Source organism: Scyliorhinus canicula, chromosome 10 (assembly GCF_902713615.1).
Source record: "Scyliorhinus canicula chromosome 10, sScyCan1.1, whole genome shotgun sequence".
Classification (NCBI taxonomy): Eukaryota; Metazoa; Chordata; class Chondrichthyes; order Carcharhiniformes; family Scyliorhinidae; genus Scyliorhinus; species Scyliorhinus canicula.
The window spans coordinates 11731796-11758801 of NC_052155.1; the positions used below are offsets into that span (position 1 = coordinate 11731796).

General features: G+C 46.5%; 1 protein-coding gene across 5 annotated transcripts in view; it reads left to right on the forward strand.

The window, feature by feature from the left end:
• LOC119972233 (vacuolar protein sorting-associated protein 13B-like) overlaps positions 1 to 27006 on the forward strand; it is a 1046946-nt gene that overhangs the window by 141089 nt on the left and 878851 nt on the right. For all 5 annotated transcript variants that reach the window (XR_005462014.1, XM_038808618.1, XM_038808616.1 and 2 more), the window contains exon 8: positions 24156 to 24436. Coding sequence is in view for 4 of the 5 variants with exons in the window: in XM_038808618.1 (XP_038664546.1) it covers positions 24156 to 24436 (281 nt within the window). In the remaining variant the exon portion in view is untranslated. The remainder of the gene's footprint in view (positions 1 to 24155; positions 24437 to 27006) is intronic.

Below are 27006 nucleotides of genomic sequence, written 5' to 3' on the forward strand. Positions count from 1 at the left end.
TTGGTTCTGCACTCCCCCTAGATTGAGCAGCTGTAACACTAAATTAAGTCTGAGTTGCTGCCGAGTGTGGCTTATTTCACTGTTTTTACAAAAAATGCCTTTAATTCATGCATTGTTCTGGAAAAGAGACACTTCCAATTATATTTTTTCGGCGCAGTAACTTAGTTCTTTTGCAGTTTTCTAATGATTGCATATGCTACCAATATTCCGGTCAGACCTTGGTGGTCATTTTATGGTTAGCTAATGTTTAAGGTAAAACTGAAATGTTCAAGGTGTGCATTTCCACAGGCTCATGATTAACAGAAATAGCATGTTTGTTCTTCTTGTGAAGAACCATCATTGGAGGCATCTGAAAATGCAACAAGTGCAAGATTACATTTTCTTCAGATGGAATTCTTGAAAGAGCTTTCTTTGCAAAAATGGTTCCTCATTGTAATATATTTATTTTAGTGCTCATTGGCAGAAGTGATCTTGGTTCAATTTTTTGGAGGTGTGATTGGAAGCAGTTAAATTCATGTGTCTTTGAAGTAGAAATCAGGATTTTACTAAAGTTAGCCTTGTAAAAAAAAACTAAAAAGGAGGAGAGTTGTGTTTAACAGCTGGTCTTAATGCTAGAAAACGTTCCAGGCAATCAGCAATTAGTTAATAAATGGAGGGGCGGTAGGGGGAAGAAATTGGAGAAAGAGGATGTGTTCCATCTGCCAGACAAAATAGAGTATTTGGAAGAATAATTAAACGGTAATGGAAGACTGTTAACTGAGGTAGCATTTTTAGTTTATTTGTGATCTACTCTGTTTAGTTAACCAAACCCGGGAACTTGTTACAATCATATAAAAAGCGTTGATGGCAATTTATAACAAAAAAAACTTGTTATGGGTGAGCCAGGTAGTATAACTGGGCAGCAAGATTCCAGAATGGAAATATAGCTCGAAAGACCGCAACTTTTACTTTCTTATCAAAAGTGGTGGAACGGAGTCACAGGGCCACTAATTAGTTTTAATGACAAGAAGAAAATGTATTCAACATGAAAAGATGAATTATAATACAATATTCCTTTACTCCCTCCCTGGGTTAACCTACACGCAGGTTTTTAGATTAAAATGGTTGACAGAGTACATTGGAAGCTCCAGTGATCTCATTAGCACAAGTGTTTTTTAAAACACACAGATTAGCTGTGGTCAAACACACACTCCACTCTGAACCAAGTTAGTGTCTGTGGATTTCTTCCTCAGAATTCCCCCCAGATTATTGTCATATAAGAGTTTCCAAACTCCACTCCAAAACATGCATTAAACTTTGCTCATAAACATGCTTTCCATTAACGGTTTGCATTCTGAAATCCATTCCATGATTTCCAGAGGGCTCTTTTGAACAGAGCTTCTACTCTATTTCTACCAGTGAATCCACTTCAGGATTTTACACCAACCCATCAGGATGTCTTCCACTGTTAACACAAACTCTGATATCCAGCTAATGCTATCTTCCCAATTACTTTAGCATTTATTTTGTAGACTGCAGTAAGATATTCCAAACTTGAGGATCATTTTAGATGTAGGATTCCTTTACTCTTCACACCGTAGCTCCCACTATCACAATTGGAACTGAACCAACGGGGACACACACAAGCATCTTTGTCCAGCATGAATCTAAATTTAGGTCCATTCAGGCCCAGGAACATTAAATTGAACCCACCTAAAATTATACCTTATATCTACTGTTTCCCAATACAAATATAAACCCCTTAAAACGTTCTTATTTTTCCTAACCCTAAGTTTTTTGCCAAATGTTGGATGGTTGATCAACTGCGAGCTTTGAAGATAGCGAGATATTTGACTCAGCTAATTTGTGCTGGAAAATCCTGAGTTTTCCCATTCGAACATGTGTTGCTTGTATAAATAAAGTCCATGGTTTTTGCCTTCACTCATCATCCTGGAAATATATTCTGTCCACTTACATGTCTAACACCTCAGCCCAGTGTGTGCCTTTTGTATCCATGTCCTTTGAGCTTCTCTTTACAATTAATTTTCCAGTTTTGCTGTTTCCATTTCCTAACCATTGCATAAGCTCATTAAAATCTCTACTTTTCCAGCTGAACGGCCAGACTTCTCCTGTCCTACTTCATAACTCTGATGTCAGCATAGGGTTGCAAACTGTGATTAGATGTTTTCCTGGAGACTGCATGATTTGTCCCACGCCCTTGCCATTAGTCGTCCAATGCATCCATCCTTGTGACGCACTTCCTTCTTACGGCAAGTGGAAAGCGCAAGAGATTCATTACCCGATTGGATGATGATTGACTGTTAGCCAAGCAGTCTCCCTCCCCCACCCCCATTTTCAATATTTAAAAAAAAAAGTGTACCCAATTAATTTTTTTCCAATTAAGGGGCAATTTTAGCATGGCCGATCCACCTAACCTGCAGATCTTTGGGTTGTGGGGAGAATGTGCAAAATGGGGAGAATGTGCAAACTCCACAAGGAACAGTGACCCAGAGCCAGGATCGAACCTGGGACCTCCGTGCTATGAGGCAACAGTGCTATCCACGGTGCCATGAGGCAGCAGTGCTATCCACGGTGCCATGAGGCAGCAGTGCTATCCACGGTGCCATGAGGCAGCAGTGCTATCCACGGTGCCATGAGGCAGCAGTGCTATCCACGGTGCCATGAGGCAGCAGTGCTATCCACGGTGCCATGAGGCAGCAGTGCTATCCACAGTGCCATGAGGCAGCAGTGCTATCCATGGTGCCATGAGGCAGCAGTGCTATCCACAGTGCCATGAGGCAGCAGTGCTATCCATGGTGCCATGAGGCAGCAGTGCTATCCACGGTGCCATGAAGCAGCAGTGCTATCCACGGTGCCATGAGGCAGCAGTGCTATCCACAGTGCCATGAGGCAGCAGTGCTATCCACGGTACCATGAGGCAGCAGTGCTATCCACTGCGCCATGAGGCAGCAGTGCTATCCACAGTGCCATGAGGCAGCAGTGCTATCCACGGTGTCATGAGGCAGCAGTGCTATCCACTGCGCCATGAGGCAGCAGTGCTATCCACGGTGTCATGAGGCAGCAGTGCTATCCATGGTGCCATGAGGCAGCAGTGCTATCCACAGTGCCATGAGGCAGCAGTGCTATCCACTGCGCCATGAGGCAGCAGTGCTATCCACGGTACCATGAGGCAGCAGTGCTATCCACTGCGCCATGAGGCAGCAGTGCTATCCACGGTACCATGAGGCAGCAGTGCTATCCACTGCGCCATGAGGCAGCAGTGCTATCCACTGCGCCACAGTGCTGCCCCCTATTTTCAATATTTTAATGTCTGATAAAGAGAAATGTTTTAAGAAAATGCCCGGTAGGGGGGGTGCGTGTGAGAAAACAATATTTTACAGTGCCCCTATGATTTTCTGTCAGGATTTCACAGAGCTGTGAACTGGAGATTGATCTTCAATTCCTGGAGACTCCAGGCCAATCCTCCCAGGATCAGCCTTGAGGTTTTTCTTTGCGCTGCCTTCAGTTCTCCAAAGCTATCCTCTGTCCCAGTGATGAGAACTGAATGCAGCACTCGAGTTGCTGACCAGAGCACTTAGACTTTACTTACTGATTTCAATTCCACTATTTAACCCTGCAGCTTTCTTGATTGCTTCTCTGCACTGACTCGAAGTTTTGGGCATTGAGTCAATTAAGACTCATCTGTTTCTTTTGACTTCATCCTGAGCTTTTTCAGCTTGATTGAATACCCTTGTAATTTCTAAACCCTTCCACCCCCCTTAGACAATACTTCATATTTCTCTGCATTCAATTTCATCTCGCATTTTTCTGTCCACTTAAATAATTCAACCACATCCTTCAATTATTCTCATAATCCTGCAGGTTTGGTATTATATACAAACTGTTGCCTTTGAGATAAATGTGTATATATATATATTTTTAAAAAGCTGCTCTAGAGATTTCTCTTAGCTGTTGCAATATTGGCAACAATATTGTACTCCCAGTGTGCCTATTAATGCCATCGTTAATCCAAATATTTCTGGTCAGTTAAATTGGTAAAAGCAACGGAGAGTGAATCACTTGAATGTCATTGTAGTGACACGCATATGTGATTTTTATCACAACATAGCCTCAGTTGAATTTTATAGCCTTCATAACATGGCCTTGTCAAGCATACTGATGTGTTTTTGGTTTGTATATTTTCAGATTTACTTCGTGGTGCAATCATAAGTCAATGGAGTACTGATTCTAAATTCTGCAGGTACTTCCCAAATCAATGGGAAGCCAGATGTATAAGTTTCTTTTGGAATTTAACAGTTTCCATTTCAGTGAAAACTGCAATTTGCAAAAGATTTTGTAGGTCTTTAATTGTCTCCGTTTTTAGGTGGTCAAATGGAATGTCAGAGGCCTCGAGTCATGCAGTTATGTGGTGAAAAATTATAGCTTTTATAAAGATGGAAAAGATCCAAATTGCTTTCTTGCGTTTGAGCAATTTTGTGCTACTGTAATGTAGGTTTGTTTTGGAAACCAAAGGTTTCTGCTGACTGCACTCTTTCCACAACTTCAGTGCCTACTAATGACTTTGGACATGACAATCTGGACACTTCATTATTCATCATATCTAATTTTTCTTCCATTAACCTTCCCAGCGCACGGTAGCAGATGTTTGGTGCAAGACTGTGCAACTGCTTATGGGTTTGAAATTAATCAAAGTGGAGAAAAACTTGACAGAACGGAATTTTTTTTTCCCACCGTTTACATCTGTGAAGAGTAGTGGGGTGATTGTAATCTGCACTGAGTTAAACCGCTTCCTGAAATTCCAGTTTACTGAGAGGAATGTTTTGTTCTCTCTGAAATAGGTAAAGGATAAATCGATCGACTTGTTAAATGTGTTCTCCCGGTCGAGTTGATCCTGAACTAACTAGACCGTTTGCTACTTTGGGTGCATCAAAGTGAACCTTTGATTGGACTTAATATTATTTAGCTTTCCTAAATTTTGTTAAAATTGATTTTATGGGGCAGCACAATGGCGCATTGGGTTAGCATTGCTGCCTCACGGCGCTGAGGTCCCAGGTTCGATCCCGGCTCTGGGTCACTGTCCATGTGGAGTTTGCACATTCTCCCCGTGTTTGCGTGAGTTTCGTCCCCACAACCCAAAGATGTGCAGGATAGATGGATTGGCCATTGCCCCTTAATTGGAAAAAATGAATTGGACACTATGAGTAAATGGGGACAGGCAAATAAATATAGGCCCAGCTGGTTCAACACCATCCCCTGTAAAGGTAAAGTCACTATAGTCCCAGATGACCATCGGCTGCTTTCCCCTTTGAGGGGGAGAGGTGACTGATGGTGATTTTAACCTGAGGATCACAACAGCAAGGTTGAGAAGGCAGGGCCTTTAAGAATAACCTCAGCCAGTCTGGGAATTGAACCTGCGCTGCTGGCCTTGTCCTGCATCACAAACCAGCTGTCCGGCCAACTGAGCTAAAAGCCTTCCTGTAAGGCAGGCTTGTACGGTCTCTCGTGCAAGGGGCCACATTTCATTTCTTCCTTTCTCATTCAAGAGGCTGATGAGCAACTTTAGTAAAGATGAGGTTTGGCACAACATGAAACATAGAATCTTGGAATCATAGAATTTACAGTGCAGAAGGAGGTAATTCGGCATTAAGTAGCACCCTGCTTAAGCCCATGCCTCCACCCTATCCCCATAACACAGTAACCCTACCTAACGTTTTGGACACTAAGGGGTAATTTAGCTTAGCCAATCCACCTAATCTGTTCATCTTTGGACTGTGGGAGGAAACCAGAGCAACCGGAGGAAACCCACGCAGACATGGGGAGAAAGTGAAAACTCCATGCATACTGTCACGCGAGGCAGGAAATGACCCAGGTTCCTGGAGCTGTGAGGCAGCAGTGCTAACCACTGTGCCGCCCATGAGTTTCAATTAAATGTTGAGGTATGAAGAAAAACAAGAGGGTGGGTGTGAACCCTGAGACTGGAGGTAAGCCAGACAGACTCACGTACTCGCTCAGATGCTCATGCTTAGACGCTCTTGCATGCACTTGCTCTCATGCCCTCTCGCTCACGCCCCCTCACACAAGGACTCACACTCTCTTGCGCACGCACTCTTTCGTGCTGTCTCGCATGCACATACCGAATGATTGTGCGATAATATCTTGTAAACTGTGGCCAGCATGAACTCAGAAGGGGAAGATCCTTCCTGCCCAACATCTTTGAAGAAGCAGCAACCCAACTGAACTCTGGAATGTGTAGGGACATGCACAGATGTCCAAAAAGTATTTCATACCATTCAAGCAAAGGCTGTTTGTTTTTTTTTAAATAATTTTTATTGAAAAATTTTGAATTTATACAACAATAACGCACCATAGTAAAATACCAAAAATAACAATAATATTAACAATCCATAAACATTCGCCCCACCTCCATGAACAACACATTTTAACAACAACGCAAATTAACACCCCCCCCCCCCCCCCCCGGGGGTTGCTGCTTCTATTGACCAAGTTACCTATCTTTGAGCCAGGAAGTCCAGAAAAGGCTGCCATCGTTTATAGAACCCTTGTATTGATCCTCTCAGGGCAAATTTGACCCTTTCCAATTTTATAAATCCCGCCATGTCACTGATCCAGGTCTCCACACTTGGGGGCCTTGCATCCTTCCACTATAGCAGAATCCTTCGACGGGCTACTAGAGACGCAAAGGCCAGGACACCGGCCTCTTTCGCCTCCTGCACTCACGGCTCTACTGCAACTCCAAAAATCGCGAGTCCCCACCCTGGTTTGACCCTGGACAAAGGCTGTTTGTTAAACTAAAATTTAAGGGAATAACGGGACTGAGTGAATAAAGGAACAATAGCTACTTGTTGGAAGAGAGGTATCTGGTTTTGAGAAAATAACTAGTAGGGCGCCCTAGAACATGATGTTGGGACTACCACTGTTTTAATTATTGTAATGACATTGAATCAGAAAGCTCAGATTTGCAGATTAATATAATAATAATATTATAAGATTATATTGAAGGGTAATGAGTGGTTTACTGGTACTGGGCTCCCATCAGCTCAAATATGGGTCCAAGCCTCAAGTTTCTAGTTAGTTGTATATTTTTTGGCGGCAACTTATGCAGATTTTGACTGCCACCGTTGTCTTCCTTCATGGCTTGTCTGCAGCCATTGACACAATTGACCACACCATTCTCCTCCAACATCCCTCCTCCATTGTCCAGCTGAGTGGACTGCCCTTATCTTATTCTATTCTTATCTAGACAGTATGGAGGATTGCCTTGTGGTAGTGGCACTGGACTAGTAATCCAGAGATCTGGTTCAAGGAGGTCACTTGCTGTTGTCACCTTCTCAAGGGTAGAAGAGCTCTTACGTGACTGCTTGGAGACAATGGACTGGTCCATATTTAAGAACTCAGCGACTAACTTAAATGAGTACGCCACCACCGTCACAGACTTCATCAGCAAATGTGTGGATGACTGCGTGCCAAAGAAAGCAGTACGTATGTTCCCCAACCGGAAACCATGGCTCAACCGCAAGATTGACTCCCTACTGAAGGACAGATCTGAGGCGTTCAAGGCACACGACCCTGTCCTATACAAGAAATCCAGGTACGACCTCCGCAAAGTCATCCGAGATGCCAAGAGAGAATATCAAACTAAGCTAGAGTCACAGACAGACTCTCGGCGGTTGTGGCAAGGATTAAACAACATAACGGGCTACAAAGTATGGCCGCATTTGGAGTATTGCATACAGTTCTGGTCGCCTCATTATAGGAAGGACGTGGAAGCTTTGGAACGGGTGCAGAGGAGATTTACCAGGATGTTGCCTGGTATGGAGGGAAAATCTTATGAGGAAAGGCTGATGGACTTGAGGTTGTTTTCGTTAGAGAGAAGAAGGTTAAGAGGTGACTTAATAGAGGCATACAAAATGATCAGAGGGTTAGATAGGGTGGACAGCGAGAGCCTTCTCCCGCGGATGGAGGTGGCTAGCACGAGGGCACATAGCCTTAAATTGAGGGGTAATAGATATAGGACAGAGGTCAGAGGTGGGTTTTTTATGCAAAGAGTGGTGAGGCCGTGGAATGCCCTACCTGCAACAGCAGTGAACTCGCCAACATTGAGGGCATTTAAAAGTTTATTGGATAAGCATATGGATGATAATGGCATAGTGTAGGTTAGATGGCCTTTAGTTTTTTTCCATGTCGGTGCAACATCGAGGGCCGAAGGGCCTGTACTGCGCTGTATCGTTCTATGTTCTAAAGCAAAGCCGAGCAGTATCTCTGGCAGCAGCGCACCCCTCCCCGATGAACTTAATGCATTCTATGCTCGGTTTGAGCAGGTAACCAACAATCCGCTGCCGAGTGCCCCAGCAACCCATAATTCATCCATACCCACCATCACAGTTTCCAAAGTCAGATCGGCCTTCCTGAAAGTGAACCCACGGAAGGCGATGGGCCCGGACGGGATCCCTGGTCGTGCACTCAGAGCCTGCGCATACCAGCTGGCAGAGGTATTCACAGACATCTTTAACCTATCCCTACTCCACTCCGAGGTCCCCACCTGCTTCAAGAAGACCACCATCATACCGGTACCAAAGAAGAACCAGGCAACGTGCCTCAATGACTACCGCCCGGTGGCTCTGACGTCAGTTGTAATGAAGTGCTTTGAGAGGCTGATCATGAAGCGCATCACCGCCATACTCCCGGAACGCCTTGACCCACTTCAATTCGCATACCGTCGCAACCGGTCCATATCAGACGCCATTTCCCTGGCCCTACACTCATCCCTAGAGCATCTCGAAAACAAGGACTCCTACATCAGACTCCTATTTATTGACTACAGCTCCGCCTTCAACACCATAATCCCAGCCAAGCTCATATCAAAGCTCCAAAACCTAGGACTTGGCTCTCCACTCTGCAACTGGATCCTTGACTTTCTGACCAACAGACCACAGTCCGTAAGAATGAACACCAACATCTCCTCCACAATAGTCCTCAATACCGGTGCCCCGCAAGGCTGCGTACTTAGCCCCCTACTCTACTCCCTGTACACACACGACTGCATGGCAAAACTTGGTTCCAACTCCATCTACAAGTTTGCTGACGATACGACCATAGTGGGCCGGATTTCGAATAACGACGAGTCCGAATACAGGAGGGAGATAGAGAACCTAGCGGAGTGGTGTAACGACAACAATCTCTCCCTCAATGCCAGCAAAACTGAAGAGCTGGTCATCGACTTCAGGAAGCAAAGTACTGTACACACCCCTGTCAGCATCAACGGAGCCGAGGTAGAGATGGTGAGCAGTTTCAAATTCCTAGGGGTGCACATCACCAAAAATCTATCCTGGTCCACTCACGTCGACGCTATCACCAAGAAAGCACAACAGCGCCTATACTTCCTCAGGAAACTAAGGAAATTCGGCATGTCCACATTAACCCTTACCAACTTTTACAGATGCACTATAGAGAGCATCCTATCGGGCTGCATCACAGCCTGGTATGGCAACTGCTCGGCCCAGGACCGCAAGGAACTTCAGAGAGTCGTGAATACCGCCCAGTCCATCACACGAACCTGCCTCCCATCCATTGATTCCATCTACACCTCCTGCTGCCGGGGGAAAGCGGGCAGCATAATCAAGGATCCCTCCCACCCGGCTTACTCACTTTTCCAACTTCTTCCATCGGGCAGGAGATTCAGAAGTCTGAGAACACGCACGAACAGACTCAAAAACAGCTTCTTCCCCACTGTCACCAGACTCCTAAATGACCCTCTTATGGACTGACCTCATTAACACTACACCCATGTATGCTTCATCCGATGCCAATGCTTATGTAGTTACATTGTATATATTGTGTTGCCCTATTATGTATTCTCATGTATTTTCTTGAATTCTGTTTAATTCCCTTTTCTTCCCATGTACTGAATGATCTGTTGAGCTGCTTGCAGAAAAATACTTTTCACTGTACCTCGGTACACGTGACAATAAACAAATCCAATCCAATCCAATCCAAGTTAGGGATGGGCAATAAATGCTAGTTTTGCCAGTGACACTCACAGCGCAAGAAAGCTTTTAAGAAAAAGCCAGAGTCATCTGCAGTAACTTCTCTTCACCCCCTGTACATTAGCCCCTGTATACCTTAAGGTTCTTATTGGTGGATTTCTATTTCTCACTTCTGTGCTCCCCTTGAAATATTGCCAGTTGATATTACCTAGTGTCACAGATTTGCTGACGTAACCTAGATCTTCCCCACTATCGCTGCTTTTGACCATTCCACTGTCTCTGATTTTTCATTGTGTTTGTCTGACATATTATAAGACCAGAAGACATCGGAGCAGAATTAGGCCACTCGGCCCATCGAGTCTGCTCCGCCATTCAATCATGGCTGATATTTTCTCATCCCCATTCTTCTGCCTTCTCCCCTTAACCCCTGATCTCCTACTGAGAGGAACAGGAGTGCCTCCAACTAAATATTGGAAAGATTAAAGTCATTGTCTTTTGATCCTGTCACAAGCTCTCTTCTCCAGTCACTGACTCCACCCCTGTCTGAGGTAACCAAACCATTTGCAGCTTTGGTGCCATATTTTATCCCGAGGCAAACTTCTGACCACATATCCACTGCATCACAATGATGTCTGCTTCCACTTCCATAACGTTGCGTGATTTTGCCTCTGTTCTTGCTCATCTCCTGCTGAAGCCCTCATCCATGCCTTTGGACTAGAATATTTCAGTGCTCTTCTGGTTGGCCTCCTAACTCCTAATCTCTAAACTTGAGCCCATCCAAAACTCTCCTGCCTGTATCCTAACTTGCATCAAGTCCTATTCACCCATCATCTCTGTGCGCAGTGACATCCATTGGATGCTAGTTCCAGTTGGTCATGCCATCAGCTGCCTGGACCCTCAACTCTAGAATTCCCACCCTGAGCCTCTTAATCATTTTAGTTGTCCTTTTAAATGTGCCTTAAACAAAGATGACATGAGCTTTTTGGTCATCAGTCCTAATATCTTCCTGCAGCTGAATGTCAAACTTTGTTTCATAATGCCGTTGTGAAGAGTCTTGGGTCATTTTACTACATGCAGATCAAGTTTTAAAAAAAAATTACAATTATATCTGCATGTCAAAAGTACTTTATTGGCTGTGAAGTGCTTGGGATGATCTATTTCCTGTTCCTTCCGATTGCTCAGAAATGAGAGATTTTGTGCAGAAACAAAATAATTCTGTTTACCATTCCAGTGCTAGTCATAGAATGATTGCAGCACAGAAGAAGGCCATTTGCCCCATTGTGTCTGTGCTGGTTCTCTGCAAGAGCAATTCACCTAGTGCCACTCCCCTGCCTTTCCTCTGTAACCCTGCAATTTTTTTTCTTCAAGCTACAATCTAATTCCCCTTTGAAAGTCATGTTTAGTATGCAATTTTCCCTCCCTAATGCTGTGCACGTATCAACACCACAGGGACTGTGTGGTTTAGGAAAGTAGCTCACCACCAGCTTCTTAAGGGCAATTAGGGATAGGCAATAAATGCTGGTCCAGCCAGTGATGCCCACACTCTGTAAATGAATAAACAAAGTACTTAGCTGTTAAGTTTGTTTCTTGGAAATGATTAGTTTCTTTATGTTGGTGATTGTGCCTCACAAGAGAGTTTCCGAGGCGATGGACTTGTATACAAAGCCAATTGGTAATCTGTACACTACTTAAGACCATAAGAAATAGGAACAGCAGAAGGCCGCTTGGCCCCTTGAGCCTGCTCTTGTATCAATGTTTATATTCAGGTTTACATAATTCATCTGTACCAGGTGCTGTTTTTGCTCGACTTTACTGTGGATCTGTAGTTGTTGGAGCCAATTACTGTCAGTTGTTTAGCATTATGATGGGTATAGAAATGCTGCTAATGGGAGTTCCTGGAATAATCCAAACATGCTACTTACTGTGGGCATCTCATACCCATTGAATTCAGAATATATGGCATCTCAGTTTCTTGACTTGTACCAAATGAATTGATGCCATCCATGAATGCATCTTGGTGATCAACCCCCTAACTCTGCTCGGGCAGCCTGTCTATGGCAGCCAATGTGAGGTATGTTCCTATTCCATGTACTTGCAGGTTACCTAGTGTTACATCTGCTTGGTGGCAAACCCAGGTGCAGGCTACCATTAGCACAATTTAGCTATTTCTCCATCATTGCCGTATGTATGGAGGCAAGTGACTATTCAATCAGGATTCAGTGTTTTAAAATTCTTGATTGGAAGGCACAAAGGCTGTGCCCTTTCAGTACTGAAATAACAACATGCGACATGTACTTCCAGCAGCTGACTGCCCATCATCCCCCTCCCCTTACTATGACTCTACCGTTGTTATTTGTGCTCAGTATCTGATTCTCAACACATCGTATTGTGTGTATTTGTGCTGGTGCCTGCTTCAAATGTGGTTAGTAACCAGTCATGCTCCTTCAGTGCATGTTGTTTGGTTGTCTGTGTCTGCCATGGAGGCAAACGTATTATGGAACCAAAAGCGAGAATGGTGGAAAATACTCAGCAGGTCTGGCAGCATCTGTAAGGAGAGAAAAGAGCTAACGTCTCGAGTCCAGATGACCCTTGTCTAAGCTAAAAGGCATAGTAGTGGGAGAGATTTATACTGTAGGGCGAGGGAATGAAAGACGAGTTATAGCCACAGAAACCAAGGGAAGAGAGAGCTAATGGCAATCCCCAGAGAGAATAAAAGATGTGAAAGGCCAAATGGCATAGAAACTAAAATGAGAGGGTAAGTTATGACAGATATAGATCTGGGGGGAGAGGGGACATGGGTGGGAGAGGGGTAAAATGAGAAAAGTGGTGGGAACGGGGAAGCAAAGGGGAGAAAAAGTAAGGATGGGGGGATAAGATGGGGGGGAACTATATATGAAGAAAGATGAGAACAAAATAAAAGGTAAAAGACAGTTAAAATGAAATGGAATGAAAACAAAGGGGTCGAGGAGGGGTAGAGCCGAAGTAGTTGAATTCACGTTGAGACCGGAAGGCTGTAGCGTGCCAAACCGGAATAGGAGATGCTGTTCCTCCAGTTTGCATTTAGCTACGCTGGAACATTGCAGCAAGCCAAGGACAGGCATGGGAGCAGGGTTTTGTGTTAAAATGGCAAGCACCGGGAAGGTCAGGGTCCTGAATGTGCACAGACCGAAGATGCTCAGCAAAGTGATCACCCATCTACGTTTGGTCTCTCCGATATAGAGGAGACCACATTGGGAGCAGCGAATGCAATAGACCAGATTGAAAGAGATGCAAGTGAAACACTGCTCAACCTGGAAAGAGTGTTTTGGTCTTAGGGTGTTAAGCATGGAAGAGGTAAAGGGGCAGTGTTACACCTTCTACGATTGCATGGGAAGGTGCCATGGGGGATGGGAGAGGTGTTGGGTATGGTGGAGAAGTGGTCTAGATTATCCCGGAGGGAGCGGTCTCTGCGGAATTCTGACAGAGGGAGTGAGGGGAAGATGTGGTGGTGGCATCACGCTGGAGTTGGCGAAAATGGTGGAGGATTATGCTTTGCATACGGAAGCTGATGGGGTGAAATGTGAGAACAAGAGGGGCTCTATCCTTGTTCTGGGAGGGAGGAGAGGGGCCGAGGGTAGTGGCGCAGGAGATGGACCGCACGCTGTTGAGGGCCCTGTCAACAACTGTAGGTGGGAAATCACGGTTGAGGAAGAAGGAACACATTTTCGAAGCACCACTTTGGAAAGTGGCATTTTCGGAGCAAATGCAACTGAGGCGAAGGAGCTGAGAAAAAGGATGGAGTCCTTATAGGGTGTCAGGTGCGAAGATCTGTAGTCCAGATAGCTGTGGGAGTCAGTGGGCTTGTAATGGATATTAGTAGATAGTCAATTGCTGGAAATGGAGAAAGGTCAAGGAAGGGAAGACATGATTATATTGAATGACTGTGCAGTCTCAATGGCTGCATGGTCCATTGCATCTCCTGTTTCTCACGTTCTTTTATTGTTCTGCCTTTTAAGGATAAAAACTATTTTCTGGAGATCGTGGAGTATGGCTTGTAAGTATTTAGTTGAGTTAAATATATGCATAAGCTCGAATTCTCATATCTAAGAAAATAGCAGCATCTTGGTTAAAGGGCATAGACATAGACATAGAACATACAGTGCAGAAGGAGGCCATTCGGCCCATCGAGTCTGCACTGACCCAATTAATCCCTCACTTCCACCCTATCCCCGTAACCCAATAACCCCATCTAACCTTTTTGGACACTAAGGGCAATGTAGCATGTCCAATCCACCTAACCAGCACGTCTTTGGACTGTGGGAGGGGCGGTTGTGCAGGAATCTGGTTTTCTTTTGATTGCGTTGGGATATCAGTTGTTAACAAGAGAAAACTAACCATTCACATTGCAAAACAGTGAAAGGCATATTTTTCTGTACATTTTAGATTTGTTTGTAGTTTGTGTTAATTTGGGCAATAATTAGGCCTTGTGTATAAATGAAATTGGGCCTGCTTTAGTTACCTATCTCCCTTGGGCCCTCACTTAATGGGTGTCTACTTTGGCCTTTGGATATTGTGAGTTTAACTGCCAAGTACTGGCTAATTGTAAATCCAGGAATCCACCATTATTCTCTCAACTTACTATTATCTTGGGAACAAAAACCTTGGATAGAATCTCACATGGTTCAGAACAGTAGTTAGACCTAGTTTAGAAAATATGGTTTCCATTGTTGTTTTTCTGGCAATTGTATATGTGGTCTCTGTTGGAGGAATGATTTATCACAGTTTTTTTGGGATTTGCTCAAATAGATCTTGGCGATTGGTAATCTAAGTGGAGACAAGGGAATTGTAGGTGAGCTTGGGAAAAATTGAAGCGTTGACTTCAGATTTGCTTCTCAAGTTAGAATGTGTGTGCAATAAAAATGAACTGAATACTGGCAACAAATAAAAAATATCATGGAACAATATTGGATAGCTAGCGAGCTCACGTAGATGGACTCTTAATTTGTGTTACAAAAACAAAATAACGAGGATGCTGGAAATCTGAAATAAAAACAGAAAATGCTGGAAATACTTGTCATGACCCCCTGGGCTAGTGCACAGTGAATTCCTGCCCTATTTGATCCAGAGTCCCAACACCAGTAAATTAGGTTTTATTTTAAATAACTGACGTCCTTGGCTGAGCTCAATAAACTTCAGTCACCAGGTTTGTACCTTTAACACAAGTAAACTTTTTATTATGTACAGTATTATTATTAAGCTGACGGAAACATGTAACTGACTATCTACTACCCCTTTCCCAACCCACCCCTCCCCTTTCTAACTACCCCTACTCGCTATACACACACACACACACACACACACACACACAAACACACAAACAACACAGGGGAAAAGGTGGTTGCGAGGCAAAGAAAATATTGATAAAATAAAAGGCTAAAGGATCTTTGCACTGGGATGGCTTCCAATTCATGTTTTTCTGAAGTTCAAGCTTTTGTTTGGGTATTCTTTCCTCCTAGACTTGATGTTTTTCGCTGACAAGGTTGTCTACTTTTTCTGTTGCTTAGGATCATTTCAAATTTACAACAAAGATGTGCCAGGTACTCACTGGTTTTGGAACAATAAAGCCGGGCGGCGCGGTGGTAGCACTGCAGTCTCACGGCGCTGAGGTCCCAGGTTCGACCCCGGCTCTGGGTCACTGTCCGTGTGGAGTTTGCACATTCTCCCCGTGTTTGCGTGGGTTTCGCCTCCACAACCTAAAGATGTGCACGGTAGGTGGATTGGCCACACTAAATTGCCCCTTAATTGGAAAAATGAATTGGGTACTCTAAATATATTTTAAAAAAGAACAATAAAGCCGTTCTTTCGTCGAGAGAGAAAGGGAACCTGTTCCTTCTTCCAAGGTCTAAACGCTTCTGTCAAAGCATCACGTAGGAACCAATCATTTGCTGTTGTCAGGCAGAGCATTGTCCCTGGCCAACCCATCGGTTGCCAGTTAGCCAACCGAACAGACTTCCTCCAAAACCAGTTCCTAAGATTCACTCGGTGCCGACGTGTCTGGTTGCTCTTCTCCAAAATACAAAATCTAGGAATACACTGTCCTGACCGGCAGGCTGCTTAAAAGAGCATTCCGATTATGGTTTACGGGCCGAAAATAAAAAAAAATGGGAACAAATGAAGTGAATTGGAACTCTTATATACTCAAGAGTTCTAGATGCTGCCAGAGCTATTGAGTAATCCCAGAAATTTCGGTTTCCTCAAACTCTTGTTTCTTTGTCTAAATACATGACCGATAAATCGTTCAACGTCTTGCAGCAATATATTGTTCAAAACTTCTTGTTCAAAATTGTTGACCCAGAGATTGCAGTGAATGAACAGCATTTGCTGTCGTTCATCATGCTGTCAGATGCCCATAGACCTTTAGTGAGCTTTTTGAGTGGCAGCATATGGTTGTTGGAAACCCGAGACAGCACAGTGCTCCTACAGGGGAATCTCAGACCTGTTTGACAGGACAGGGTGTGTGTCTTCAACCAATCAGATTGAAGAATCCTCATAGGGACTGAAGCAGGCAGTATGCTAGAATATTCAATTCAATACAAAATTATATTTAGAAAGTAAAAACATGATGAAGGGGATGGTACAGAGACCCGGGTGGAAGTTAGATGCGGGACTGTTGGGAGACCGAGGGTTCTGTGACAACATTGAAAAAGTAATCGAGGAATATGTACGTTTTAACTGCACGGGTGAGGTGTCAAAGGCGGTTGTCTGGGAAGCTTTAAAGGCATTGGTGAGGGGTGAGGTGATCTCGTTCAAGGCTAGGCTAGACGAAGAGGAGAGGTTGGAACGTCAGAGGGTAATAGATGAGATGCTGGAGGTAGACGGGAGGTATGCAGAAGATAGGGACCCAGCACAGTTGGAAAAGAGGGAGGAACTCTAGGTAAGCTTTGACCGACTATCTACCAGGAAAGCAGTACGCCAATTGAGACGATCAAGGGGGGCAGTTTACGAGCATGGAGAGGCTGCGGCAAGGGAAATTGTCCAGGTGCGGGACAGGGCAGGGAAGTTGGTGGTAGCTCTAGATCAGATTAACAAGGCCTTTAAGGAATTTTATGAGCGGTTGTACAGGTCACAGCCACCTGGGGGAGGCCGAGAGATGCAGGAATTTCTAGATGGGCTGGAGTACCCGAGGCTAGGGGAGGGGTCAGGGCAACATTCGAGGGGGCGATAATGGAGCAGGAGATAAAACATGCGATTGGGAGGATGCAGTCGGGGAAGGTGGCAGGGCCGGATGGGTTTCCGGTGGAATATTATTAAAAATTCAAAAATAAGCTGGTACCGCTGATGGTGGGTTTGAGAAGGCGATAGGGAAGGGGATGTTACCACAAACCTTGAGGCGGTCATCCCTGTTACTTAAGAAAGATAATCCGACGGAGTGTGGGTTGTATAGGCCCGTATCACTTTTAAACGTGGACGCAATGATATTGGCGAAGGTATTGGCAGGTAGGCTAGAGGAGTGCCTCCTGAAGGTGATAGGTGAAGATCAGACGGGGTTTGTGAGAGGGAGGCAGCTCTTTTCAAATATTAGGAGGTTATTGAACGTGGTTATGGTACCGGCGGAGGGAAGGAAACAGGTGGTTGTGGCATTGGATGCCGAGAAAGCGTTTGACCGGGTAGAATGGGAGTACTTGATGGCAGTTCTAGAGCGGTTTGGAATTGGAACCAGATTTGTGGACTGGGTAAAGCTATTATATAAGGAGCCGAGGGCCAGCGTCCGCACAAATAACATCAGCTCAGAATACCTTCCTCTCCACCGTGGGACTAGGCAGGGATGTCCTATGTCCCCCTGCTGTTTGCACTCGTGATTGAGCCATTGACCATCACATTAAGAAGTTTGGGGGTATGGAAAGGATAGTGCGGGGTGGGGGGGGGGATAGAACATAGGGTGTCCTGATATGCCGATGACTTGTTATTATACGTGTCTGAGCCAAGTGTGTCAATAGGGGGAATACTGGAGCTGCTTCGGGTGTTTGGGTCTTTCTCAGGGTACAAATTAAAACCAGACAAGAGTGAATATTTTGTGGTGTCTTGGCCAGGGGTGGGGGGGCTGCCATTCCAAAAGGCAGGGACTCACTTTAGATATCTGGGGGTGCAGGTTGCCCGAGCTTTGTTGGGGGGGGGCTCTGTAGGTACAACATTTCTAGTTTGGTGGGGAGAGTAAAAGCTGATCTGGCAAGGTGGGATGGTCTCTGTCACTTGCGGGTAGGGTACAGGAGGTGAAAATGAACGTGTTGCCGCAATTTCGGTTTATTTTTCAATGCCTGCCGATTTATCTGCCAAAGGCATTTTTTAGAGAGAATGAAGGGATGATTACCTCATTCATATGGGGAGGGAAGCTGGCCAGAATTAAAAAGGTGCAACTACAGAGAGGAAGGAAGGCATGCAGGGGATGAATCTGATGTATTATTACTGGACGGCGAGATGTGGAGACGGTACTGAGCTGGGTCAGAGGAGTTGACTCCCAATGGGTCAGAATGGAGGAGAGTTTGTGTCGGGGGTCGGGACTGAAGGCGTTAGCGACACTCCCAACGGCCCTGGGGAGATACTCAGGGAGTCCGGTAGTAATAGCTTCATTGAGAATATGGAGGCAGTTTCGACAACACTTCGGAATGGGGGCATGGTCAAGGGAAATGCCGATTCGTGGGTACCATAGATTTGAGCCAGGGAAGTGGGATGGAAATTTTTGGAGATGGGAGGAGAAAGGAATTAGAACACTAAAAGATTTATTTCTTGGGGGTCATTTTGCGGGATTGAAGGAGCTGGGAGCGAAGTATGGGCTGGAGCAGGGGGAAATATTTAGATACATGCAGGTTCGAGACTTTCCCAGAAAGGAGATACAGAGCTTCCCAGTAGAGCCGGCTTCCACATTGCTGGAGGAGGTGCTGACGACAGGGGGACTGGAGAAAGGGGTACTATCGGCGGTTTACGGGGCTATTTTGGAGGAGAAGAAGGCGCCACTATAAGGGATCAAGGCAAAGTGGGAGGGAGAGTTGGGAGAGGATATGGAGGAGGGGTTCTGGTGTGAGGTGCTCCGGAGGGTGAACGCCTCCACCTCATGTGCGAGATTGGGGCTGATACAGCTGAAGGTGGTGTGCACCTTCCAAGGACGAGGATGAGCCAGCTCTTTGATGGGGTAGAAGATGTGTGTGAACGTTGCGGGGATGGTCCCGCAAACTTAACGTTTATATGTTTTGGTCCTGTCCAAAGCTGGAGGATTATTGGAAGGAGGTGTTTAGGGTAATCTCTAAAGTGGTGTAAGTGAAACTGGACCCGGGTCATTGGGAGGCCATATTCGGGGTGTTGGACCAGCCGGGGTTGTAAACGGGCAAGGAGGCAGATGTCGTAGCCTTCGCTTCGTTGATCGCCTGAAGGTGGATCCTATTAGGGTGGAGATCAACCTCTCCACCCTGTGTCCTGGCGTGGCGGGGGGGACCTGCAGGAATTCCTAACGCTTGAAAAGGTCAAATTTGAACTGAGGGGAAGGATGGAGGGCTTCTACAATTCATGGGCATTATTCATTATGCACTTTCGAGAATTGGGGGTTGGAGGTTTGGAGGGTTGGGGGGAGGGGACTGTATGTGTTAATGGTGACTATGGGTGATTCCTGATTCCTTTTTGTCATTTGTTTATGTTAACATGCGGACCAATGTCTGGGGTTTGGTTGGGGGGGTGGGGGGTGGGATCGTTGTTATTGATATGGGGATTGACATTACATTCGTTACTGATTATTGTTTATTGTTGGGTGTAAACTTGGGAGAAAATGTGAAAACGGAACCTAAAAAAATATTTAAAAAAAAAAGAATATCAGCCAGGATTTTATTGATTGGGGGGGAAGCCTATTCCTCCTATTATTTGTGTACTTGTGTTAAAGGCAGTATATAATGCAGTCAATGTTTTGTTGCTTGATTAATGAGTACTAATCCTAGTTTCTTCTGGCACCAAATAGAAGAAGCAGACCCTTGCAAATAGATTTATTTAAAAGTTGCATAGCGAATTGTGGGCAGCACGGTAGCATTGTGGATAGCACCATGGCTTCACAGCTCCAGGGTCCCAGGATCGATTCCGGCTTGGGTCACTGTCTGTGCGGAGTCTGCACATCCTCCCCGTGTGTGCGTGGGTTTCCTCCGGGTGCTCCGGTTTCCTCCCACAGTCCAAAGATGTGCAGGTTAGGTGGATTGGCCATGCTAAATTGCCCTTAGTGTCCAAAATTGCCCTAAGTGTTGGGTGGGGTTACTGGGTTATGGGGATAGGGTGGGGGTGTTGACCTTGGGTAGGGTGCTCTTTCCAAGAGCCGGTGCAGACTCGATGGGCCGAATGGCCTCCTTCTGCACTGTAAATTCTAATTCTATGAATACCCAGTTCATAGTTTGTGTTTTAGATTAACCTTTTTAATTTTAGAATATAACTTTTAGTTTTAAGGATTACAGTTTTAATTGTAAAAAAAAATAAGGCGAATGCAAGATAAATAAGCTGGGGTGGAGGGGGGAAAGTTATTTCTCTTAGGCGGTCAGAATAGAAGAGATAGAGCTCTAAAACAGCAAGTGGGGAATTTTAAACAAATAATGATCGAACTGAAAACAGAAGCTGAAATGGAAACAGACAAGGGAAATGTAGGGTGGATTCTCTCATTCCGCCTATCTACCATAGTGCTGTGCTGCCTCTGTTGCGCTGAACGCCACTCTGCTAGGGAGAGCAATTTGTGTCCCCCAGCTCCACGCCTTGCTGATCTTTATGGATACCATTGTGCTGAAGCATTCTCGGACCCTCCACTCCAAAAGACCAAATTTCGACTGGGGGTGGGGTGCGAGGTGATTTGGGGCTGCCAAAGGCAAGTGGGTCAATGTGGAAGGTCCACGAGGGGCATGGGCATTTCACGGGTGAGGGTGGAAGTGTCCACCACAACAATGACTGGATCCAGAATGTCTGCAGGGATGGTTGCTGGGCACGAATGGAACCCACTTAAACAGTGGTTGATGTCTCCGGTGTTTTTCCCTCAGACATGTGCTGAGGAGCAGGGCCGGCTCAAGGCACCGGCAACTCGGGCAGTCGCCCGGGGCGCCATGTGCTTGGGGGCGCCAGACTCGGGTCCCGCGCATGCGCAGTTGGGCCGGTGCCAACCAGCGCATGCGCGGTGGCCGCCCTCCCCCAGGGCCGCCCTCCCCCTGGGCTGGCCCCCCCTCTGTCCGCCCCCCAGCTCGGTCCGCTCCCCCCGCCCCCCCCCCTCGGTCCGCCCCCCCCCCTCTGTCCCCCCCGCCCCCCCCTCGGGTCCGCCCCCCCGCCGGGTCCGCCCCCCGCCCCCCCCCTCGGGTCCGCCCCCCCCCTCGGGTCCGCCCCCCCCTCGGGTCCGCCCCCCCCCTCGGCCCCGCCCCCCAGGGCGCCGAAGTTCAGCTTGCCCGGGGCGCCAGCAACCCTAGGGCCGGCGCTGCTGAGGAGAAGTACACTGCAGCTCACAGCTCCACCTGCTCCCTCATAAAGCAGATCATCGGACTTCTGATAGTCGTTATTCAGATGCCTTCACGACTCAGATGGCTCTCTGCCATATGTGTGGGAGAGGGGGGTTTCCCGCATGACCATAGTTTGCTGTACCCTTCATTATTTGGGTATGCAATGAGGCAAAGCGAGGCCCCCCCCTCCTCCCCCAAGAAGGAGCAGAGGATGGGAGTGTGAGAAACTTGACATATGGAATGGCGGTGATGTGAAAGGTGAAAGTTCCTGAGAGAGAATATATGTCAGCCGCTATTGGATGCGTAAGATCCGTGAAGGGAGTCGCTGTTTAAGTACGATACCATGCTGATAAGAATTTTGATAGTGAAGTCGATGAGTTGCCAGCCACACTGACCTCCTGGGTAACAAGGTTCCAGGTGGGAGAGACGTGGTTAATGAGCTTCCTGGAGCCTTGCCTTGGATATAGGACCGCGCCCAGATTCCTCAAATCATGATCTTTTGGGTGTGGTAGTTGAATTGGGGTACAGACTTCTTCTTGAGGCTGCTCGCCTTTTGCTTCCGTGCATACTGCATTGTCTTGTGAAGACAGGTGGGTTGGAGAGTGATATCATTTTGCTTGGCTGGTATATACATATGGTATCTGGACCTTCAAACCGACTATTTGATGGCCAGGCGAATCAGACTCCAAGGGCGGACTTCTCCGCAATGGCCGACGCCGTTGTGAAACCTGGAGTGTTTCACGACAGCGTCGGAGGCTGCTCCTCGCCCCCTATTCTCTCTCTCTCTCTCTCTCTTTCTCTCTCTCTCTCTCTCTCTCTCTCTCTCCTCTCTCTCTCTCTCTCTCTCTCTCTCTCTCTCTCTCTCTCTCTTCTCTCTTCCCCCCCCCCCCCCCCCCCCCCCCCCCCCCAAGAGGGCTAAGAGCGGCGTTCCGTAAACCTTGGCCGCCGGGAATGACGCGGCCGGCGCGCCTAATGACATCAGCCGCGCATGCGCGGTTGCCGTCTTCCCCTCCGCCGCCCAGCAAGACGTGGCAGCTTGATCTTGCGGGGCGGCGGAGGGGAAAGAGTGCGTCCCTTGGCGACGCCGGCCCGACGATCGGTGGGCACCAATCGCGGGCCAGTCCCCTCCCGAGCACGGCCGTGGTGCTCACTCCCCTCTCCGCCCCCCACAAGCCACAAACAAACCTTTGGCGCCATGTTCACGCCGGCAGCGACCAGGTGTGGTTGCCGCCGGCGTGAACAGGTCGGGAACGGCAGGTCGCTTGGCCCATCTGGGCCGGAGAATCGCGGGTCTGCGATTCCCCGAGCGGCATGTCGCAAAGCGCGACACGCCATTTTTTTGGGGGGGGGGGGTGGGAGTATCGCAGGAGGTGCCAGAGCGGCCCTCCCGCGATTCTCCCACCCGGTGTGGGAGCGGAGAATCGTGCCCCAAGTGAGCAATCGGGCACGATTTCACGACATTTTCGCCAGTGGGAAAGGTAGACCTGAAACTGTCCACCACCGCAATTAGAAACAAAATTGAGTATTCTGCGGATAGAAACAGGGAGGGTCAGTTTCCTTTCTAAGGAAATAAAAAACGAATCTTAGGTTTACAAACAATGTGCAGTTTGTAGCTCACTGAGTGAAAGAAGATAGCCAAAGTAAATGACTGTTAGATAGACCTGCACTGTAAGTAGGGTAAGACACTAATTTCACCGTTCAGCAAACGAATGTGAGTGAGGTTTAATATCAGTTTTAATGTTGTAAGATTGGCTAGTTTTAAACTATAGTGGAAGAATTTACTGTGGTCCCCATAGAGTCTTGTGGCAAAAAAAGCCATAAAATTAGCTTAGAGCTATTGAGAAAGCACCAGAAAAATGGGCTAATGCATCCACAGACAAGAGTCTAGACCAGTCTAGACGAAGGCAGGCCAGCAGCACGGTTCAATTCCCATACCAGCCTCCCCAAACAGGCGCCGGAATGTGGCAACTAGAGGCTTTCACAGTAACTTCATTTGAAGCCTACTTGTGACAATAAGCGATAGGGGCTGGTTTAGCACACTGGGCTAAATAGCTGGCTTTTAAAGCAGACCAAGGCAGGCCAGCAGCATGGTTCAATTCCCGTACCAGCCTTCCCGAACAGGCGCGGAATATGACGACTAGGGGCTTTTCACAGTAACTTCATTGAAGCCTACTCGTGACAATAAGCGATTTTCATTTTTTTCAGTTCGAGTTGGCAAATTAATGCTTTGCCTCCTGAGGAGAACTAAAAATAGTTTCCAGAGGACCGTGGCAGACTTATGGGTGGTCCTTTAAGAAAAGATTGCTCCTGTGTAGGACCAATAGCTGAGGTCTAGTCTACTTGAAGAGAACAAGCATTTTGCAATATTTTGGTATATGATTGACACTGTGGTACACATTTCAGTATTTTACTCCAGGTGGAACTGTACTGTGATTTCTTATTGTCGGACCTGTGATAGTGTGGAGATTTTAAGGCATAAGGAAGGTAGATTAAAAAATACCTTCTTCTGATTACTGCTGACATATATTAAATTAACATTGACCATCTTTGTCATCACAGGATTGATCCGAATTGGTAGCTGAACTGGTTGAGGGATGCCTCTTTTGATAGGGAGGGAGGGGAAATGAAAGTTCAAATGTTAAGGTATTAATGTTCATTGTGTTTATGTTCCCAGTTGCTGAATCTGAAACAGGGATACAAGGACAGCATGCAACACAGTACCAACATGTGGATGCCCAACTGCAGCTGCAACAACAGGATGGCGATGATGGCCAAGGATGGGTATCTTGGGCATGGTCTCTTGTTCCTGCACTTGTCAGTTATTCCGAAGATGGTGAAGAGAGCTATGAAATTGATGAAAATGGCATCAAGATAAACTGTCCGAAATCAGCAGCTCCCAAGGATCCAGTGGTTTCTGTGGGATTTTACTGCACCAAAGCTTCTGTCACTTTTAAGGTTTGTAAAAACCAGAGCATGGCTGACGTTGACATCTCTTTCGCTCAGTTGTTCTTAGTTGTTTATTTTAATGCCAGCTGTGTGTGTTTGTCTTGGTCAGTATTGAGTAAGAATTAAAAATAAGTTGATTGGGCAGCATGATGCTGTAGCATATTGATGTCTGTGTATCTCCAGCTCTGTTCTTTTCTGAAATCCGTCTCCATCACTTTCTTTACCATTGGCGGTTGTGCCTTTAGCCACGTACGCTCTGACCTCTGGAATTCTCTCTCAAAACACCTTTATATTTCCACTGCGTGCTCCATTGATTAACTTTGGAGTTAGGCCACAGATCAACCACAAGCCCATTGAATGGCTCAGCAGGCTTGAGGGACTGAATGGCCTATCTCTGCCCCAATGTTCCTGTGAAGTGCTTTGTGACATTTTCCTACGTTAAATGAAAAAGATTTTAAATGGACCTCGCAACTATAGACTGAGCATCGCTGAGGTGCTGTTACTTAATTTTTCAATGCTCCAGCAAAGCTGCAAACAGATATGATTAGTGGTTAATTCACCTGCTTTCTGTGTGACTTTTTTGGCCTTTAACATGGAGCCTGGAGTCATTGTTGAGGACTCTGAGGGCCACGCTTTCCTGACCGTATACAGGTTGCGCATCCTTTATCTGAAATTCCGAAAACAGAAGAATTCTGAAACAGCACTTTTTTTTGAGCGCCGACCTTGCGTCACAAATGGGAAATCCCCCAAGACTCTTGCCAAAGCGCGCCGCATTTGCGCAGATCCCAACGCGTGCCGCACCTGCACAGTTCCCAATGCGCGCTGCACCTGCACATTTCCCAAAGTGCATCACAACAGCGCAGATCCCAGCGCGCGCTGCACATTTCATTTCATTTTTCACATGCGCAATTCCAAATGTGCACTGCGTCTGTGCAGTTCCCAACGTGCGCCACAACTGTGCAGTTACCAATGTACGCCGCACATGCGCAGTTCCCAACGCGTGCCGTATATGTGCAGTTCCCAACGTGCGCCGCACATGTGCAGTTCACAATGCGCGCCGCACATGTGCAGTTCCCAACGCGTGCCGCACATGTGCAGTTCCCAACACGTGCTGCACATGTGCAGTTCCCAATGCGCGCTGCACATGTGCAGTTCCCAACGCGCGCTGCACATGTGCAGTTCCCAACGCGCGCTGCACATGTGCAGTTCCCAACGCGCACGGCACATGTGCAGTTCCCAACGCGCGCTGCACATGTGCAGTTCCCAACGCGCGCTGCACATGTGCAGTTCCCAACGCGCGCTGCACATGTGCAGTTCCCAACGCGCGCTGCACATGTGCAGTTCCCAATGCGCGCTGCACATGTGCAGTTCCCAATGCGCGCTGCACATGTGCAGTTCCCAATGCGCGCTGCACATGTGCAGTTCCCAACGCGCGCTGCACATGTGCAGTTCCCAACGCGCGCTGCACATGTGCAGTTCCCAACGCGCGCTGCACATGTGCAGTTCCCAACGCGCGCTGCACATATGCAGTTTCCAACGCGCGCCGCACATGTGCAGTTCCCAACGCATGCTGCACATGCGCAGTTCCTAACGCAGGCCGCACATGTTCAGTTCCCAAGGTGCATTGCATCTGCGCAGTATATTCCGAAATCCGATGCACACTCGGCCCCAAGCATTTCGGATTAGAAATGCTCAACCTGTACTATGGTGCAGCCCCTCCCAATTTGGCACAGGTCCCCACATGTTAATGAATGGTACGTGGCAGGGTCGCCTGGGAAGAGTGCATCTTTGTTGTTTTTGGTGCTCAGTTTGGTGTTGGGTGGTCTATTAAGTTTTATACTTTTTCAACCTTGCTGTCGTGGTTGAGCACAACCTCGTCAATCTCGTTGCTTGGATCTGGAGTTACATTCAGACCAGACCAGGATAGCAAGTGTCCTCCCCTGAGGAACACCAGTGAACCAGATGGGTTTTCCTGACAATCCAGACATTTCATGGTATTATTAATGAGACTGATATTTTATTGCAGCATTATGAATTAATTGAATTCAAATCCTCAGCTGCCAGGGTGGGATTTGAACTTGTGTCTCTGGAGCATTAGTCTGTGCCTCTGGTTTGCTTGTCCAGTTACCACTATGCTGTCATTCCTCTTTCTTTCTGCTAAATAATGACGAAAAGAAAATTTTCAGAAGAATTTCCAGAACTATTGACTTCAGTTTGATCCCTATTCAGTTGTGACCAAAGAACCGATTGTTTTTTTTTATTTTTAGAAAAAAATGAAAGCAATTGCAGTCCAAAATAATCATGCCTACTGTTTTTTCGCGGATTAGTATTCTGGGTCGATTTCTTGCTGTACTTGTAGATTCCGAAATGATTAATGTTAGGCCTCAGGTGAACTATTTGTCTGGGATTAATGTGTCGCATTGTAGTAAATATTTCATGTTCTACATATGGTAGTGATAAATAAAAGGATTATTTTTCATGATATATTCCACCAGCAGAGCTGAACCTTAAATGTGCTTAATTTCTCTGCCTTATGTATGTTCACATATGTGTGTACACGTTTGGTACTAGCAGCTTAA